The 19,596-nt window shown below is 56.9% G+C and overlaps 1 protein-coding gene across 3 annotated transcripts in view; it reads right to left on the bottom strand.

Moving 5' to 3' along the window:
• Positions 1 to 1,906: 1,906 nt before the first annotated feature.
• LOC101945967 (phosphofurin acidic cluster sorting protein 1) overlaps positions 1,907 to 19,596 on the bottom strand; it is a 31,610-nt gene continuing 13,920 nt past the window's right edge. Inside the window, exons 4-14 of one of the 3 annotated variants that reach the window (XM_065579572.1) lie at positions 19,273 to 19,417; positions 15,577 to 15,668; positions 14,881 to 14,961; positions 13,494 to 13,550; positions 12,383 to 12,543; positions 8,959 to 9,052; positions 7,915 to 7,995; positions 7,413 to 7,528; positions 4,467 to 4,605; positions 3,628 to 3,732; positions 1,909 to 2,377 (exon numbers count right to left, since the gene is read on the bottom strand). In XM_065579572.1, coding sequence (XP_065435644.1) covers positions 2,270 to 2,377; positions 3,628 to 3,732; positions 4,467 to 4,605; positions 7,413 to 7,528; positions 7,915 to 7,995; positions 8,959 to 9,052; positions 12,383 to 12,543; positions 13,494 to 13,550; positions 14,881 to 14,961; positions 15,577 to 15,668; positions 19,273 to 19,417 — 1,179 coding nt within the window. In that variant the 3' untranslated portion in view covers positions 1,909 to 2,269. Of the gene's footprint in view, positions 2,378 to 3,627; positions 3,733 to 4,466; positions 4,606 to 7,412; positions 7,529 to 7,914; positions 7,996 to 8,958; positions 9,053 to 12,382; positions 12,544 to 13,493; positions 13,554 to 14,880; positions 14,962 to 15,576; positions 15,669 to 19,272; positions 19,418 to 19,596 lie in introns of all 3 variants that reach the window. The other 2 variants (XM_065579571.1, XM_065579573.1) reach the window with 2 other exon arrangements.

Below are 19,596 nucleotides of genomic sequence, written 5' to 3'. Positions count from 1 at the left end.
TCAGCTACGTGAATAACGTAGCTGAAGTCAATGTACTTGGATCTACTTCCGGCGGGGTCCACACTATGCGATGTTGATGGGAGACGCTCTCCCGTCGACTCCCCTTGCGCTTCTCGTTCAGGTGGAGTACAGGAGTCGACAGGAGAGCAATCTGCGGTCAAGACATGCTAAATCGACCGCTGATGCATCGATCGCCATGCGTTGATCCCCCAGGAAGTGTAGACAAGCCCCAAGTTGCAGGTGTTACTACGTCCTGCCCATCTGACTCAGCCTGCCCCTTTTTTGGTACCTGGACTGGTAATTCTTTTACTAGCTCTCCAGCTGCCCATAGAGTCTCCTGGAGAGAGACAAGGCCGATGGGACCTGACTTTCTAACAGGCACATTTTGGCTTGGTTTTTTCAGGGAAATCTTTCGTATCTTTCTACATCTTAAATAACCCTCAAGCTCCTGTCTCTCTGCCGTGCAGGCGGAAGGCGAGATGGCTCTATGGAACAGTTAGCCGCCTGCATTACAATCGGCTCACCTGAAAACAGCCCCAGGGAACAGACAGCATTTTAAGTGTGAAGACGGGCAGAAAGAGTGAGTAAAAATAGCCCGGCTACATCCCCAGCCAGCTGCTGCTGAGTCACGCTGCGGCGGTCACTGAAAGGCCTGCGTACCTACACTGCTGGCAGCATCTGCAGAGCACCTCTGGCTGCAGGGAAGCAGCCCCGTGGCGGATCTGCTGGCAAGGCACGACCTGGGTTAGGAGCAGAGCCGGCTGGGGAGCAGTGGAGATTGCAGACTGTAGGCAAGGCCTACGCGGCTCCACTTGTGCATGAAGCAGGCTGGGGTTTGTCCCTCAAATACCACAGTATTCAGAGTCATAGGCAAGAGAACCATGGAAAGACTCCAGCCCTCACGTTCCTGCACTATGAACTAAGTATCTTACACATCTGTGGCAGCCTTCACCCTGCAGGCCCCTGCTGTGCTATACACCACCGCACGAATCATCCTCTACTGGAATGCAGCCTTCTCTGGGGTGGAACACAGCAGCTATTATATAGAGATAGTTCATCTAGCAAGGAAATGCAGCCAGTTCTGGAGAGAGATGCGGGGAGGGAGTTATACAGGGAATGTTTGCCCAGCAATGAAATGCCTCTGGGGTGTGGCAAGGGGCTGTTTATAGAGGGATCCCTTGCTGAGGGCTGAGATGCAACCAGCTCTGGTGTGGAACACAGCAGTCAGGGATGTTTTAAATGGGTGGAATATAATTACCATGCTGGACTCTGGGCAGGACCCTAGGAGATAATGGGCAGGAACATGATACCGTCAGGAGCCCTTGAATGAACACAAATGGCCAGGATCTTATTTCCCATCTGAAAACAGCATCTCAAGTAGCACAGGACTAGTATCACCCTGGGTCAGTGGTTCAGTCCTGGAGCCGAACGAAGAGCTCCCCCTACTGGAACAACAGCCCTTCCTCCTACTTTACCACACTCCCAACTACTGCCCAGTCACTGGCACCAGGAGTAGCCTGGAGGAGAGCACACCTTACTCAGGCCCCCACCCAACTCCCTGCAGCACAGCACCTCCTAATGCAGGGGTCGGCAACGTTTGGCACGCAACTCGCCAGGGTAAGCACCCTGGCGGGCCGGGCCAGTTTATTTACCTGCAGACGCGGCAGGTTCGGCCGATCGCGGCCCCCACTGGCCACGGTTCGCCGTCCCGGGCCAATGGGGGTGGTGGGAAGCTGCAGCCAGCACATCCCTCCCCGCGCCGCTTCCCGCCACCCCCATTGGCCCGGGACGGCGAACCGTGGCCAGTGGGGGCCGCGATCGGCCGAACCTGCCGCGTCAGCAGGTAAATAAACTGGCCCGGCCCGCCAGGGTGCTTACCGTGGCGAGCTGCGTGCCAAACGTTGCCGACCCCTGTCCTAGTGCCATGGTGGGGCCTGCATTGACTGTGAGGGAAGAGCACCCCCAATTGAGCTCCTGCCCCACTCTCTGCAGCACAGCGCCCCCTAGCACCACACTGAGGCATTGGTTTGGTATCAACTCCGAGGGGAGAGTGCCCTCTAATGAACCTCCAACATCACTCATGCCACACTTTGGTTTTGCCTAGAGGCCTCCCATTCCAAGCACTGACCTGGCCCCATCCTGCTTAGCTTGCGAGAGCTGACTCATAACCCCCAGCAGGGTTAGCTAATAGAGCAACTCCACCATACTCATATCGATGGGAACCATCTGCCCCCAGTGCCGGGACCAGAGGGCCACCGTCCTTTACTCACTATCTCTGGATCCTGGTGAGGACAGCAGACAGGACGGCCTGTACTTCCACGGTGGAGCACGTGCACACGACTGGCTTCTTCTGATCCCGAAGCAGCTCGGCTACATACTGGCAAGGAGAGGAGGAAAGGTGAGCACAGCATGCCTGTGCGTATGGGAGCAAAGGGATCGGTTACAACACCTGCCACGCAATGCTCCTCCTCTGTGCTTAGCAACCAGAGTCGCTGGGGAGAGGTGGGTAAGCGTGCACCCCCCTGCACCAGCTGGCTGTTCCTGCCGAGGGCCGGCAGGCTGTGGGGGCACAGACAGGACAGGTGGCAATGGCCACGGGGTGTGCGTTCATTCCAGACTGCCAAGGGCCGGGAGTGCTGTGCCTGCCTAGTGAGTGGGAAGTGGCAGCTGTGAGGCAGCAGAGGCTAGTTTGCTTGGGGCTTGGCAATCTCAGGTGTGAGATCAAGGCAAGTCAAGGGTCACAACAACAGTGCTGGAGACTCCCCTTCATGGCTTGCAGAGGCATGCTGCCTACAATGCCCACACAACAGGCACCGGTGAGGGACCCGCCCGAGGGCAGGGGAAAGGAGTCAAGGCCTCTGCACAGAGTGTGCAAAGAGGAGTGGGCCTGTCAGCTGCAATTCAGAGGGTGCTGTGTACTCTGGGAGCGCCTGTGCAGGGCGGGAGGACTGGGCCTCGACAGGTGCTTGGTATTGAAGTGAGGAGGGCTGGCGAGGGACATGCAGAGACCCAGAGCCGTCGGAGCACACGCTTGCCCTGGTCTGGACTGGAAAAGATCAGCATCTGCACCAGAGCTTCCAGCCCACCTATAACCACAGCTCGGGGAGACTCCATGCCAAGTCAAGGGGGATGCTCAGATGGGATTCAAACTCTGCCACCCAGTCACAGCAGCAGCATTAATGCTCACCTGTGGGGCAGCCAACCCAGCCCCTCCCCCTGGCATTTCCCATTCAGCCCCTGCCCCAGCTCAGCCCAGGCAATGCCCTCCCATTGCTCGCACAGACTGGAGGACCACCTAACAGGCTCCCCTGCCGGCACCGGCTCCCCGCAGAGGCTGGCTCCAGGCGCCGGCCCCTCTGCGGAGCAGCCAGTTCCACTCCCAGGGCAGCAGGGCTCCGAGGGTCCGGGTGACCCGAGCTGTCACTCAGTTTGCATTGGACAAGGCAGGCACTGTGATGGCAGCAGAGCCCAGAGACTGGCAGGGAGGGAGATAGGCCCCATCCCCTTGCTCAGGGCTGAGGCACGTCAACGGAAGACAGGGAAAGAGAGGGGCTTCATCTCCATGGGTCATTGCCACCCCTGCCCAGCAGCACCTGCAGGGTCCCGTCCCAGGGCCGGCCTCCCTACCTGGCCTTGCCAATCGGCCGCATTCACCAGGATGATGTTCTCGGGCAGGGCCGTGTCCGACACCAGGATCTGATTCAGCTGGTCATAGACGATCTTGCGAGGAATCTGTTGGGGAGGGAGGGCAAGGGGAGGGCTAAGTCTTGGCAGGGCACAGGTGACACACACTGGGCTGGGCCAGAACCCTGGAGGTTCCCCTGGTGAGCTGCTGTTACCAGGAGCCTGGCCCTCTGCCTTTCCCTCAGCTCTGCATATCCAGCCACCTGCCATGAGGCCCCTGCCGCCCCCCAGCACAGCAGGGAGAGGAGGGAAGGTGACTCCGGCAGGGGGAGTTCAGGGAGGGAGATCCATTAGCTGAACTAGAACGTGGCCAAGACATGGGAGCCAGCTCTGTTATACACAGTGCCTGGGATCTGTGCGGGCAGGACACAACGGTACAGATCATCTGGAAGATGGAAAGCTACAGCACAAAGCGATCCCTAGTGCTGCGCTGGGGCATTGGAGCCAGGACTGACCCAAGGGAGAATGCCCCCTACTGAGCACACACCCCTGCAGCACTGCGCCCCCTAGTGCTGCACTGGAACCAGCACTGACCGAAGGGAGAACACCCCGTACTGAGCATCCCCTCCACCCGCCCAGCACTGCACCCCCAATGCCATTGCTTCAGTACAGTTAGAGAGAAGCTCCCCATTGATGTCGCTCATTGCAGCCCCTGGCGCTCTGTACAGGACTCCCAGGCAACGACCGTGTTTGACTAGATCTGTGATGAGCTCCCAGCTGTAGGTGGTGCAGGCTGGGATCACCTCTCCATGGAGCAGTGCCTGGGGTTGTATTCACATCACCTGTGTGCTATGGCCCAGGTCCGGGGATCTCTCGCTGTCCGAGCTGTTGGTCCGTTCGCTCAGGGGCTTGGAGAGCTGTCTCTCCTTCAGCGGGGTGCTTCTCTTCTGCCGGGGCGTGTGCGCGGCACCTTCCATTTTGCTGCAGCAGACAAAGGACAGTGCTGTTGGCCTGGTTCCCTGGCATGGCACAGCATCCAGCTCGGAGAGCAGGGTCCTTCCCCCACGCACCAGGGTGTGTCATTGCAGATACACACACAGGCCCCGCTCAGGTCTGAGCCACGCCCTGAGGCTCCTGTGAGCGTTTGCACCAGGACAACGCTTGTCCGCTGGTAAGGGAACAGAATGGCATGGCCAGGTGACGGGTTTCCTGGCACATTGTCAAGAGTGGGAGCTGAGCAACACTGCTGGGTACAACCAGGACTGGGTGGGCTGGTCAGACACAGGGCGAGCCCACGTACAGTCTGTAGCCAGCACAGGCTGAGAGGGAACCCCAGGGGCGGGCTGTCCCCCCTCCTCTACCAGCAGATCCAAGGCGGGCTCCTAGCCAGGAAGGTGCCCACCCTTTGCCAAGGGTTCAAAGGGCTCTCTGCCACGATCCGGATTCCTCCAGCAATCCCAGAGCAGCAGAGGGGGCTGTGCTAGGTGCTGGGGTCAATCACCACAGGAATGCAGAGCCCACCAATGGCTGACAGGTTTGGCATCTCTCCTGGAGCACCAAGACCCTGAAGGGGTGAGGACCATGCTGTGCAAGCCTTGGACATATGATTCTTACAAACCAAGACAACAAAGCAACATGGGGGGCGGGGGACCCAGAACATGGCCAGTTTAGAGCACAAAACTCCATGCTCCTGCCCACACCCCTCTCCCTCAGTAGGGCAAGACAGGTATGCTCTCCAGCCAAGGCCCCTGTGGGATGAGGTTGGCATGCACACCAGCTTACACGCCCCCCCACAGAGCCGGGGATAGAACCCAGGAGTCCTGGCTCCCAGCCCCCCCGCTCTGACCCAGTAGACCCCACTCCACTCCCAGAGCTGGGACAGAACCTGGGAGTCCAGATCCCCAGTCCCCTGCTCTAACCATTAGACCCTGCCACTGCATTGCTAAGGGATATTTGCCAGTTCCCCCATTAGAGAGTGCCACTCCCCTGAAACGTGACCTTGGCTCAGATGGCCCCACCTTACTGCACAGCCCAGCTTGGGTACTGGAGTCTCAGCTCTTCCTTCACGGACTAGAATACCGTTTTAGTCCTTGCTCCTAGATTCAGACGTGTAAAGGCCAGAAGGGCTCGTTCTGATTCTGATCGTACAGTCTGAGCTCCCCACCAGGGGCCAGCCCAGCCAGCTGATCTCCGTTAGTGCCTGAGAGCCAGCCCAGCTCCGGGGGAGGAGAGGTGGAATGTTATCCAGCTCATGCCCTCCCCGCCCCCAGAAGTTCAGACTCTCCCCTGCTGGAGGTGCGAGAGCCGGGAGCTCGCAGTGCTGGCAGGCAGGAAACCAGAGCTTTTTGCTTGTAAGCCTAGCAGCAGCGCTCCCAGGAGCCCGAGGACACAGCCCCCTCTGCTGCCACCTGACAGCAATTAAGCAAAGGCATTAACTCCAGGACAAAGCAGCCTGGCGCTTTGCTCCAAGAAGGCACTGCTCAGCGTCAGAGCGCAAGCAGCAGCTTCAGCACTATCAGGGAGACCGGGGGGCGGGATATCGATGGCTAAGCGCTTCCCCCCCCCATAGCATCTGGGAGCGGGGCCGGCATGGCGAGCCTGCGTCACACACTGAAGATGCACTTTTGGCAAAGCAGGAGGCAGATGGGGCAGGTTTCCACGGGGAACAGAAAGGCCTTTGAACACACTAGGTATGTGGATCCAACCTTTTACTCAGTGCAGCTCCAGTACGGCCCCACTGCCTTCAGAGCGGGAGAGGCCTAGTACCCACAGGAGATGGGGGCCCCACACCATGCAGTCAAAGGTTCAAATCCAGCCACGTTGAGATTGTCCACGGACCATCCAGTGCTGGGGGCTCAGAGCCACAAGGCATCACCACCCTCCCTGGCCTGGGATGGAACGGGCAATAACAGACCAGACCAGAAACCTGGCCAGGGGAAGATGCCCAATGCTGGGAACTGGATACAAAATGCCACACAGTCCTCTGAGCGCCCAACACCTGATATGCGAAACGGAGGTGACATAGTGAGAACCACACATTCCAAGGGCAGAGCCAGAGATGCAACCCAGGCCTCTTGACTCCTGCAACATCCCCTCTCTCTCTGGGAGGGTCTCAGGCAGCTCAGGTGCAACACACCAGGTTGTTCTGGCAGGGAATCTCAGCAGGGCTGTAACCAGCAATTTGCTTTAAACCTCTCCAGTTCAGGGCCAACTCATTGGAGAGCACAAGGCAGGGGTTGCCTCTGGGGGGCAAACCCCACTGATCCTGGTGATCTCGTCCCCCAGCCTGCCAGTGTGTGACATCAGTGACCTGTGACAAGCAAGGGATAGGCACCCCCGGGGTTCTGGGGCTGGAGTGACAGTTCGAGTAAAGCCCGCAGAGAGCCTGTGTTCAGGGAGAATTCAATAAACCAGTTCTAGAAGAGAAATCGAGTTCCACCAGCTGTGAGATCAAGGAGCCTCCTCCCTGGGTGACGAGCAGGATCTGAACCCCAACCATGCAGAGTGCTGAGGAAAGGGGCCCGTCTGGGAATGGACAAGGAGGTGGAACCTGTCTATTAAGAGCTACATCAAGACAGGTCATGGAAGGGGAGCAGTGGTTGGTAGCTATCAGCCTGGCTAGGAGCCAACTCTCTAAAGGGGAAAGGGAAATGTCCTATTCTCTGCCCCCTGAGCCAGCCAAGCCCCCTGCCCTGGGCTGGCCTAGAACCAGTGCCCCCTAGAGGCAGTCACCTGCTGCCCCGTGCCACCCATGTCTCCCAACCCTGGTTTCAAAGCAGGCAGCTTACCTGGGTGATGCCATGCTCTGAAGCTCCCCCTTGCTGCTCTTCATGGGTGTCTTGACTTTTTCGGGGATGATTAACATGGTGCTGGAGTCTCCGAACGTGTCCTGCTCGCTCGCTTCCTACGGACACGGGGAGGGAACAAGGAGGCTCCAGAGCTCATTCTGGCGAACAACAGCTAGGGCCCTAATGGGCGACAATTCGCAGCCAAAAGCCACTGACTATGTCGTTCCAAGCAGCCACTGACTGTAGGTGCCAACTTGAGACAAGTTGGGCTCCACTGTGAGAGGGGCTGTGTCCCCCCATCCTGAGCTCAGCTTTGCAGCACTCTACCCACTAGGCCATGCTGCCTCGAGGGGCAAACAGGCACCAGCACAGGGTGTTACCTTGGGCATGTGAGCACCCCCAAAAGGGAGAGGCCTGTACGTGCCATGTCCCCCTGGCTCCAGCTCCTAAGCCAGGAGGAACACTGAGGGGAGAGTGGGCCAGCGCAGCTGGGGCATGTTACCAGGGTGTCTATTTCGCTGAGGCTGTCGTCCAGGTTTTTACTCCGCGAAGGTTTCAACTTGTCCCCAACGGCTGCGTCCATCTGAAAAAAAAGCCAAGGGCAGAAGGACTGGGGAGTTACAGGTCTGGGGCAGCTGCGCTCGCCCCCCCCTCAGCCACCCCAGGGGCTGCTGCTCAGAGCCACTGGCCCAGCCGGGATCCCAACAGTGCTTCCCAGCTCATCCCCGGAGTCCTGCCCCCTTGGCTGAGTGCTCCGTCGAGACGGTGAAGCTCTTTGGGCAGGGTATGAAGGGCCAGGCCCACTCCGGGCATCTCCTGGCAGCACTGCCACTGTGCTGAGCAGGAACGCCTCACAGCCTCCTTGGGCTTCACTGCCCAACTGCCTGTGTCCACCGGCCGGCTCCTGGTTGACACTGGACTGGCGGCTCTCAGTGTCGTACAGCACCTAGTGCACTGGGGTGCTGGGCCACGAGTGAGGGTACTGTGTGTTGGTGAATACAGATAATCAGTGCTGATAAGTAGCAGCTTGGCCTTTTACAAACACTAGTGTTAGAAAACCCAGTTTGTATGTGCCGGGCTCTAGGGAAGCAAACTCTGCCTAGGAGCTGGGGAGCACCGCGGTGCCAGAGGGGAGACCCCACCGCCCTTCTGTGCACCAGAACTGCCTGGACTGTGGGAGGGTTGGGGGCAATTCCAAGGGGCCAGGATAGGTGCTGGCTAAGATTTTAGTGACTACAAGGCACAGGCAGCTGCCCCTTGCACTGACAGGCCGCGCTGCTCTGCCTCGGCCACTGAGCCAGTCCCCAGGCCGAGCAGAACACAGCACTTCAGCACTGCTCAGGGAGGAGCGGTCATCTGCCCCCACCCAGCACTCCCGCAGCCACCTGGCTCCAGCAGAGAGCACAGATCCTGCGACTGCATTCACATGCATTGGAAGTCGAGGTCACGTACCAGCTGCGAACCACCAGCTGTGAATCACCTAGGCCTATGTCCAGCACCCCCCGCTGGAACACGGGACCCACTCCCCCCCTCTGTGATTACTCACCGGGCTGGTGGCATCTTTGCCCAGGCTCCCCTTGCTGTTAAGGCTTCCAATTTCTGTCTGGGAGCTGGACTGAGACATTCCCTCGAAGAAAGGCCTGGCAGGGAGAGATGCAGCGGGTCAGGGAACAAAGTGCTGCTGCAGACCTTGGCCCGGGGTGAGGAGAGGATCAGAGGGATTCAAGCCTCAGGGATGGCCTGTGCGAATCCCGGGCGTATTTCAGTGCCTACGGGCCGGCCTGCACGGTAGAAACTTTGGCTGATATTTGAAGCCCCGTTTCCTCCCACGGTTTGCACTGCTCTGCAAGAGGCCCTCCAAACTGGCACAGGAGAGCACAGCAATGGGTGCTAGCGCAGAGCTCCCCGTCCCTTCCAGGTTCTCTGGCCTGTCTCAGCTACGGAGCATCAAACGCCCCAGCCTGGTTTGGAGCGATAGACTCACCTTTCCCACAAGGGACTCTCCCACCCCGGAAATGCTGCAGGGCTGCTGGGCCCCCTCCTAGCAGGGAAGGTTGGGGGCTGGGCAGACACACAGCAGGCCTCGTCTGCATGAGAAAGCTGAGACAGCGTCACTTACAGACCGAACTGAAACCGCTCTAGCTAATCTGGTGCCAAAGGCCCTGTGGCTGCTGCAGCTCAAGTCGACTGGGAACAGGGTTAATTCAAACTGAGATCAGAGAGTGCCCGCGTGGGGATTTGCACTGATCTCCCGACACCATGCGAGTGTGTGCGCCGATCAGCCTCGCTCTGGTACCAGAGGGGCCTATGCCAGGTAAGCCTGAGTCCCAGGTCACCCACACACCTGCAGCACCGCAACGACACCTGATTTCACCCTGCAGGAGTCCAGTCAGCACAGAAGCCTGCAAGGCTGGTTTGGGCTAAGCCTGGCTTCTCTCTGTTCAACTCGCGTCGGTTCGTTTCCTGGGAGCACTAACCCCATCGCACCAGAGTGAAACGGATACGAGTCCACACGCAAAAGCTGCAGCGATTTCCCACAACCCAGTGCGACGTCTGGGTGTAGACAAGCCCCTGCGAACGGGTTACAGCTAAATCGCAACAAGGCCTTCCCTTACATCCAGGCAGCCTGGTGCCCTGGCTTCCATTCACAGCTTCAGTCACACTGGTCCCCGGGAGAAACGTACACAGCCATCCGTCTCACACGCCTTCCCCAGGAGGCGGGGGAGCTGAGCTACAGAGAGGGGATGGGCGCAGCTGCCACGGCCCTTGGGTGGCAAGACTGGGGCAGGACAGAAGCAGGAGTCCCAGCATCTCATCCCCTGTTGTAGCCACTGTGTGGCCAAAAGCTTCTACACAGTCAGGTACAGCTCAGTGCTGCTGCTCCGGTGTTTGAACCCTATCCCACCAGGCCTTGAGCCCAGCAAGTCCATGTCAAACTCTGGCTCGCGGCAGCCCTAGGGAGCCACATGGCGTCAGGGACGCAGTTGGGGCCAATCAGAACCAGGCTGGTTTTTAGGAGAGCAGCGGTGCTGCGCCCGGGCTGGATCAGAGCAGTGAGGGCCGGGGGGAGCAAGGGACATGAGGAGCTGCAGCGATGCTGAGAGCTGGGCAGCGCGGGGACAGCAAGCACCAGAGTCGGGGGGGGCGAGATCACTGGCTTTGCAGGGGGAGAAGAGAGCACAGCTCAGGTGCTGGAAGGGGGGGGGGGGTTATTGGTAGGGCTAGACTGGCAGCCCACACTTGCTTTGGGAAGGGGAGTGTGTGTGTGGGGGGGGGGGGGGGGGGGGCTCAGATTGCTATCAGTGCCTGATTAGGCACGTGCGACACTGGCCTTGGCTATGACTCACACAGAATATGGCCCGCGATCTAAGCAGCCAGTTTTCCACAGCCGCTGACCAACCTGTCAGGAACAGTGGGCCCATTTGGCAATGCTGGAGAAGGGCCCCCATGCCCCTGCGATGGAACTGCACTCCCCACAGACCGCCATGTGGGTAAGGCACAGGGCTGGGAGTCAGGACTCCTGGGTTCTCTTCCCAACTACGGGAAGTGATTGGGGTCTAGTGGGTTAGATCAGGGCGCAGCTGGCAATGAGGATTCCTGGGTTCTATCCCAGCTCTGGAAGGGGAGGGGAGTGGAGTCTAGTGGTTAGAGCTGAGGTGCTGTGAGCCAGGACTCCTGGGCTCTGGTCCCAGGTCTGGGAGGGGAGGTGTGTCTAATGGTGAGAGCAAAGGAATGAGCTCCTTACCGGGGTCTGTGAAGCACCGTGACTGAAGCACCACCACTGTAGGCAGACGGCAGGAATCCTGCACATGTCAAATACTCTGCTCTGCTCAGGCTGTCTCTCAGAGTGCCCAGGGGCTCGCGAGGGCAGATGTGGTATGGGTCTCTGACTGGGGTGTTGAGGGGGGGGGGACACCCACAGGAGAAGGGTCTGCAGCAGCAGTGGCTGGCGTGCATGAGCAAAGCAGGGCAAGAAACAACCTAGCTGAACAGAACAGATCACTCCTCTCATCCAGGCATCTCCAAGGGCTGCACAAATCCTAATTAATCCTCAATTCCCAGGGGATGGCGTGTGACACCAGTCTCAGCTGCAGGGAAAGAGACCTAGAGCATCAGCGCTCTGATTCCAGACTGGCTGGAAGCACTAATGGAGATCCCAGGCCTTCAGCCCATTTGCATAGTTTCCATGAGGCTTGTTGGATGGGGGGCTCTGAATGTGCAGTCGAGATGCTGAGTCCTTTTCCCCCTCTAGTGTCCGTAGCCAACGTGCACCCTTTTGTCACTGTCACAGCGGCTGCTGTGCTCCACCCCAGAATTAGTTGCACTTCAGTGCAGCTGTTTCCTAAAGCACTGTGGAGACTTACACTGTCTCTCACGGAGAATTACAATCATCTTCAACCATCTCAGGGTCACCTTGTGCTCCCCTCCCCTTGTTGTCTAGACTCATGGCTGGATTGTGAGCTCTGTAGGGCTGGGAGCGCACCTGTGTTACAGGTTCATACAGCAACCAGCACAATGGACCTGGGCCCTCAGGGAGCTACTACAGTGTAAATAACAATAGTGTTTCACAGACAGTCACGGAGCACTGTAGATACTTGCTGTGTCAGTGTCCTATGGGAAGAGACTCCCAGAGCCCTGACTCTTAGCCCCACAGCCCACACTATTAGTAGTATTACAAGAGCGCGTGGAAGCCCCAGCCAAGATCAGGACCCTACTGTGCCAGATGCGGCCCAAAACGTGTGGCAAGAGAATAGCCATGGCCCTGAGGAGCTCTCAGTCTAAACAGACGAGACAGAGAGAAGGTGGGAGGGGAAACTGAGGCACCGAGAAGGGAAGCGACTTGCCTGAGTTCACCCAGCAAGGCAGTGGCAGAGCTGGGAGCAGCTGCTGTGTCCCAGGGCTCCCACCAGCCCAGGCTCGCTCCCTGTTGTGGCTGTCGCTCACCGTGCTGCCCCACCCCCAGCACTCACTTGAGCTTGGGCTTGGGCGTGCTGAGGATGCTCTCCGTCTCCTCCATCTCTGGGCCACTGTCGCTGGGGTTGTACATCTCCAGGCTGTCGTACAGCTCGTCCAGGTCCTCCTCCACCTCTCGGATCTGCTCCCTGGAGACGTGCTCCAGGCCAAAGCCAACCTGTGGGCAGGAGACTCCAGGCTAGACGGGGGGCCAGGCAACCGGGAGCAGAGACTGCGTATTTTGTAGAAGCCCATGGGAGTGAGTGCTGGAAGAAGCCTCAAGGACCTCCTCCTGCTCTTGGCTCTCCCTCTCCAGCCAATGGCATGTCAAGGGTCTAACACCCACCAATCAGCTGTCAGTCTGACATCTCCCAGAGAACATGGAGAGTCACCCACAGAGCAATGGCCCGGCCAATCCCGGATCCCGTGTCAGAGAGCGGCTATCACCGGAGGTTCAGGGAAAGTTACAAGAAACTTCGGAGGCAGATGACAGACTACACTGTCTCTCGCAGGCATGTCTAACACCCAGCTCATGGCTGCTTTAGCCCATGAAGCAGGTGGAGCCTCTACTTAGTCTCATTCACCTCCTGAACCGTTGGTTGTTAGAAGGGGAGTGGGGTCTAGTGGTCAGAATACGGGGGCTGGAATTCAGGACTCCAGGGTTCTATCCACAGCTCTGAGACAAATGGGGTCCAGTGGCTGGAGCCGGGGGTAACTGGTAACAGAGGTCAGACTGCCAGAAGGGGAGTGAGGGAGGGAGAGGTGGGCACCTGGAGGGAGGTGGTCTGGTGATTAGAGCAGGGGATTGAGAACCTGGCACAGAGGTGATGTGATTTGCCATGAATGACTCAGTGGAGGAGCTAGGACAGAACCCAGAAGTCCTGGCGCCCAGCACTGCTCTAGCCACTAGACCCCACTCCCCTCCCTTCCAACAGCAAAAACAAGACGAATTCATTGAAGGACTTGAGCTCTGAGCTCACACTGCCATTCATTTGGAGGAGGGAGGAGCAGTGATGAGGGATGCATTTCACCTGATCTGGATCACAGCCCATCCAGCACTCCAACTACCAACAAGAAACCACTGAAATAGCAAAGGCATTTGCAACAAGACGGAAGGACTGCACCTACCTCGTCCGACACCTTGAACCTCTTCAGTAACGCCACAAACTTCTGCTTTATATTTGGCTGCTGTGAAGAAATGGTGCCATTGACTCGTTACAGTGACACCAAGAAAGGGAACAGGAATCGGGGGCCCCAATGAGGGGGCGCAAGCCTTTGCCGTAGGTGCGACTTAGGGGCCAATGGAAGGAGACTATCACATCGCCCCACAGATCATCCCAGTTACCCTAATCAGAGGGTCTCAGGACAAATTTTTTGGTGGCCTCAAACTGTGGCCACCAACTCTTGCTGGTGGCCGCTTTCACACTTTTTCCTAAAATACTTCATTAATTTTAGGAAAAACAAATAAATATGCACATATACACGGCCAAGTCATTGTCATTTATTGCTAGCTAGTAAGACCGTTGTGAAAAGTGATATTAACAAACATACAAGTATCACTTTTCACAGCAGACTTACTCGGCCCTGGCAAGCCTGGGGACAAATTAAGCCCTGGATGGGGGGCCAGGGGAGGCAGCAGCGGGCTAGAGCCTGAAGCCCCACTGCCGGAGCCTGGAGTCCTGCTGCCAGAGCCTTCCACCTCACCACCCCAAACCTGAGCCCCACCGTCCCTGGGAAGGTGGGGAACTCACTGGGTGCCACAGTAGCCGCAGTTGAGAAACTCTGCCCTGAGTGACAGTTCAAAGTCCACTAGAGTTTCCAAACCTGATGCAGGGCTGGATGCAGGGAACATGCAGAGTGCAGCACAGCGCTCCCTAGCGCCATGCTGATGCACTGGATTTAGCACCACCAGAGGGGAGCACTCCTCCTCCTCCGGAGTCACCCACACGTTTCCATGCTGCACCTCTGGCTCATCCTCCAGAGGTCTAGCCCAGAGCCCGCCTGCTTAGCTTGCAAACCAGCCAAGCTCACTGCACGAGATGGCGAAGCTGAAAGCATGTATAGCACCTACATGCAGCTCAGAGGCTGTCATCACAGCTAGGTGTTAAAGGAGAGGCATGCAAGCAGCTCTTGTAACTGCCTTCTGAGCAGGGCACGGTGAGAGGCAGCATTACTGGAGGCCAGTCCCTAGAGACAGGGCAAAGCTTCCCAGCCACAGCTGAGGTCAAACAGCCACGCTTAGATGAGTGACAGTGTGGTGGAAAGGGGACAACCTGACAGCTCTGGAGATTGCAGCTGCGTAGCTCCCCCCCCCCCCCCAGCGTGTCTGAATCTGCTGAGCAGCAGTCACTTCGAGAGGCGAATGGCTCCTTCTGCCCCATCCCAAGTCCCAGAGCCCCCCAGTCCCCCAGAAGCTGCTTATGACCAGTTCAGAGACCCCCTTGGCACGAGGCCTCACACCAGACTGGAGCCAGAAGGCGGCCGGCCAGCCAGAGCACCCTCAGAACACACTCACCCGAGTGATCGCCGAGGCCGAGGCCAGTTTCCTCCTCGTTTTCTTCACCTTCCGGAGATCCTCGTCTTCATAAAACAAGTCCTTGTGGGGCGGGGGAGACAGCACATTCAGAGAACTAATACCCCCAGGCCCTGGGGCTATGGGAGCCTGGCCACACTGCCACAGCGAGCTCTCTTAACCAGTATCTCCCTAGTCCTTGGGGCGCAGCAGCCCAGCTCCAGGCAGGTACAGCTCTACATAGGCTGCCTCTAGCAGCAACCCAGTCATAGGTGACCACTTGGGGCAGCCAGCCAAGGGATCAGTGGCCTGGAGTCCACAGTCCTCAGCTAGATCCCAAAGGGGGATGCTCACAGAGCCAACTCCCAGCCTGGCTTGCTCAGCACCACCTCTCGCTCCTTTTGCCCCCTGGAGGTGCAGGCTGGAAGGGGGAGCCACTTGGCATCTTTTTCCAAGCTCGCTGGGGGCACTCTTCTCTGCCTTGATTCAGCCACTGAAGTACGCTGGGCTGGGGAGGGTTAAAGGCAGAAACCAGGTGAAAACCCCCCGCTGAGGAGAGATCGGGACTGGAGGAAAGCCTGAACCCACGGAAAGAGGGGTTTGCAAATGGAGGCAGCCAGGCCCAGCCAGCCTGGTAATGCCTTGCAATGGAGCTCTGCCCTGAGCGGGCAGCAGACTGGGAAGGGGGTGGGGGGTTACCTGTCCATGCAGGGGATCGTCGCTGCCCTCCTGCTCCGAGGAGAAGCTCTCCTCCTCCTCTTCCGAGTAGTTGTCAATGTCGGGGGACCGATCTGGAAGACACAGCTGGGGTTAGGCTGGAAGTCCAGCTCGGGAGCTTAGCGCTGTCAGCGGGATTCACATAAGGTCCAGGACACCACACAACAGTCTGGCAGGTCAGAGGGTGCCCTGCAGTGCAGACTGGTCCTCCAGCGTGGTGCAGTCCAGCCAGGGCCCTAGTCTCTGTATAGCCTGGCCTTTGTTACAGATGGGATAGCAGGCAGCCGGCACCAGGCCTCTCCACCATCAGACAAGCACACCCCTTCTCCAGTGGAAAGTACCACACGGCCATATGTAGCCACAGAGCGCTCAGGACTCGGTTTTAAGGGTGATCCAAAAGAGAAGCTTGTGTCCTTTTTTAGTCATGCACAATATAGAGGAGAGAGGCTTTAGTGGCTTGGCTTTCCATTAGAAATTCAGACCTTGTCTACCCTCGAAGGTTCTGTGGGTGACTGGAGAGCTAGGAGGGCTCCGGCACCATGGGACCCACCGAGGCAGGTCTGCTTGAGAAGGTCTTTGATGCAGACTCTTTCGAAAGCTGGGTTGTGCTGCAGTAGTGCCTGGATGCCCTGCTGTGCTGGGGGGGGCGGCACAGACACCGGGGGAGCTAGGACCCAAAGGACTTACGGTCTAAACAGGCAAGAGGCTGAAGGAAAGCTGGATTAGTGACCCGGCTGGGGAGATGGGGAAACCAAGGCACCAAGGGAAGGGTCACATTTGAGTGGCTTAAATTCATAGACTGTAAGAGCAGAAGGGACAATTGTGGTCATCTAGTCTGAGCTCCTGCATAGCCCAGGCCTCAGGACTTCCTGCACTAACGCCTGGCTGAACCTTGGTTTAAGAAGTACCAGCAACGGAGAATCCAACACAGCCAGTGGCAAGTTGTTCCAATGCTTAATTACCCTCCCTATGAAAAATTCATGCCTTATTTCTCGTCTGAATTCATCTAGTTTCAATTTCCAGCCACTGGCTCTTGTTAGACCTTTGCCTGCCAGACTGAAGGGCCCATTAGCCAATTTCTGTTCCCTGTGTGGGTGCTTACAGACCAAGTCACCCCTGAACCTTCCCTTTATTAAGCTAAATAGCTTGAGCTCCTGGAGACATGTATTCCCATCCTTTAATTCGGAGCATAAGGCCTTCCTTCCATGGTAACTCGGGCACTTCGGTACCTAAATTCCAGCGACTTTCAATGAGACTCAAGCTCCTAAAGTTGTGTTTGAAAATGGGACTTAGGCATGGTTACCCTCAGGGACTTGCCCAAGGGGCCCAGGGAGTCAAACCCAAGTCTCTTAGGCAAGTGCTGAGCCACCAGGCCAGCCTTCCACTGGATGAACAGCTGGTAGAAAATAAAGTCTGTTGAAGATTCAAACCCCGCCCCTCCCTTCATTTAAGGGATGAGAAAGCTCCCAGGCAACTTCTCTGGGGTCTCCAATCCACAGGGAAGAGCCATTCCTGATACATCTAAGGTAAACACAAAATAAAGGAGCAAAAAAACTAGCACATGCCAAGTCGATCCTCCTCTGCCCCTCTTCTTCAGTCATGTCCAAAGACAGCATCCCCATGGCCCATAGCAGCCCATAGTCCTTTTGATCGCAGCCCTGCCTGCATCCAATGACTGGAGAACAGTCACCCCATGCAGGGTGTGGAGAAGTGTGGAATATGGAGCCGGCCCAACATCTGAGATGAGCTGGCCGTGGACTGACTTATGAACTTGGGAACTGTGCGGATTACTGGGATGCAAACAGCTCCCAGCACTCCCTTTGGGACCATCTGGTATTTCCCGTCATTTGACAGACAGTTATTTGTATCTGGTTAGATTCTTTTGGGGCTGGGCAGTCGTCCTTGGACACTACTAAAATAAAATCATTGCTTAAATTCCCACTCAAGGACAAAGATCAGCTGGTGCTGGAGTTTGAGAGAGAGAGAGAGAGAATTTCATGGCTCACAATATTTACATTCCTGTTTCCTCATGGAATCTAGCAGAGTGGAACCACCTTTCCCTTTACAGCAACAAGCCTGGACCCCTCTTTAGTGCCTTTCATTGGAGGCTCTCAAAGCACTTTACAAGCATTAACACACACACACACACACACTTCCTAGAAGATAGGGCCAAGGGGCATGGCACACACACCATATACACACTGGGGGGATGTCTCCACTAATATGCTCAGCAGCTAAATAGTTAACCATATTGACACGTACATTGCCATCAGTATGCTTCAGAGTTAACACCCTGTTGAGATAAATTAGGTTCCATTTGACGATGCTTGTTTCAGGCTGCCTGCAGACTCAGGCAGACACTACTACATCCCTCACATGTGGAGGGTTTACTTAGCAACCATAAGAGCTGCACAGATTTGTTTTTAATGAAAGCTAGATAAAGAAGTACAATTCTGTGGCAAGGACTAGATTCTGCCACCACAGAGGAAGTTGGGCTCGGTCTATGAGAGACCTGGACTGATTTCTATTTGCCTCAAGATGCCAGACAGGAAAGGGTGCAGATTTCCAGATCAAGAGGTGTGTCTGCCCTCTCCCCCCCCCCCCGGTCAAAGTGCCCAGCTGCCTTCCCTTCTCAGGTCACGGAGTTGCTGGTAATAAACCCCAATATTAAAATAAATCCAACACAGAGTTTGAATCTCCATCAGTTTCCCTGGCAACCAGATTTACTGCCTAGACAGCCATCCGCGACAGTATCATAAACGGAAGGATTCCAAGACGCAGGGCTAAATATAGCTGTGTTGGAAGGAATTAGCCTCCACTGTCCAAACAAGATCTGATGCGAATGGACGTGGTGGAACTGGGCCCTGAGCAGGGTTTTGCCTTCACTTCTGCAGATTAGACACATTAAAACCCGAGACCAAATCGCCCTACAGGTAACCAAGAAGGGGCTGATACCCAGCCGGCTACTGCTCGCACCTGGGCTGTGTCACAGAAGCACCAGGATCACGTGTAGCTGCGCAGGGATAGAATGTAGCTGAAGAGGCTCCATGTGCTTTCTAAGGCACTGCCTCCAACCATGCATACAAGAGACTAGCAGAGCTATACAATGCAGAATGGAACCAGCATGTGGCTTTTACAGCTGGTAGGTTTCAGGGACCAAGAAAAATCTGTTCTGCTTCTGAGACGTTAGTCAAGCCGAGTCTCTGGAGAAAAGTGTTTTTGCTACAGTGTGGAAATGCAGCTCCCTCTGGGGAGGAATGTAAGAATTTTCAGTCCCAGGGAAAAGGCAGCGCAGGGAGGGAATTTAGGGAGGTGGAACATAATTCCCCTTGGTGGAGTTTGGCCAGGACACTGGTTCCAACACCGCAGTTCTAGCAAGTGACTCACTCAGGAACTTTAATGACCAAGTCAGGACACTGGTTCTGTTTCATCTGAAGGAGGCATCACCTCCAGCACAGCATCCCCTGCCAGTGAGCCACTCACCTCTCTCCCAGCAGGGAGGGAGGGGGGCACATGCCCAATGGAGAGGATTGAAAACACCTGCAGCTCACTGTGCCAACTGAGTATTACCGAGCTGTGCACCTGCCTAGTGATGCTGGCTCCAGGGCAGCTAATGAGCTTCCCCTCTGGATACCCCACGCCCAATCCCCCCTCACCCCAAACTAGACCCCTCCTTACCGGACAGTTTCGACTTGAGCCCTTCGTGGTCGATTGGCTGGCTGGACAGAGAGTAGATTTTAATCTCAGCAACGGGCACAGATACGTCCTTCACGTTACTGTGGAGTCCAAGCACCAGAGCTCCTTCGCTGGGGTGCTGCATGACCTGGGCAGGGGAGACACCACGCAGCATGTACTCCCAGCGGGCCCCGTGGGAGGCTGCTGAGAATACCGAGCCAGTCACCCGCACCGAGACCATGGCCCCGCATGGGCCGAGCAAGGAGGACCCAAGCTGACATAGGACTGAGACAGCTCAGCTGCTCTAGGTGTCTCTGGCTAGGTCCC

The sequence above is a fragment of the Chrysemys picta genome, unplaced genomic scaffold (assembly GCF_011386835.1).
Source record: "Chrysemys picta bellii isolate R12L10 unplaced genomic scaffold, ASM1138683v2 scaf452, whole genome shotgun sequence".
In the NCBI taxonomy this organism is placed as follows: domain Eukaryota; kingdom Metazoa; phylum Chordata; order Testudines; family Emydidae; genus Chrysemys; species Chrysemys picta.
Note: the sequence above shows the minus strand (reverse complement) of the source record. Positions and strands in the feature narration are given on the sequence as shown.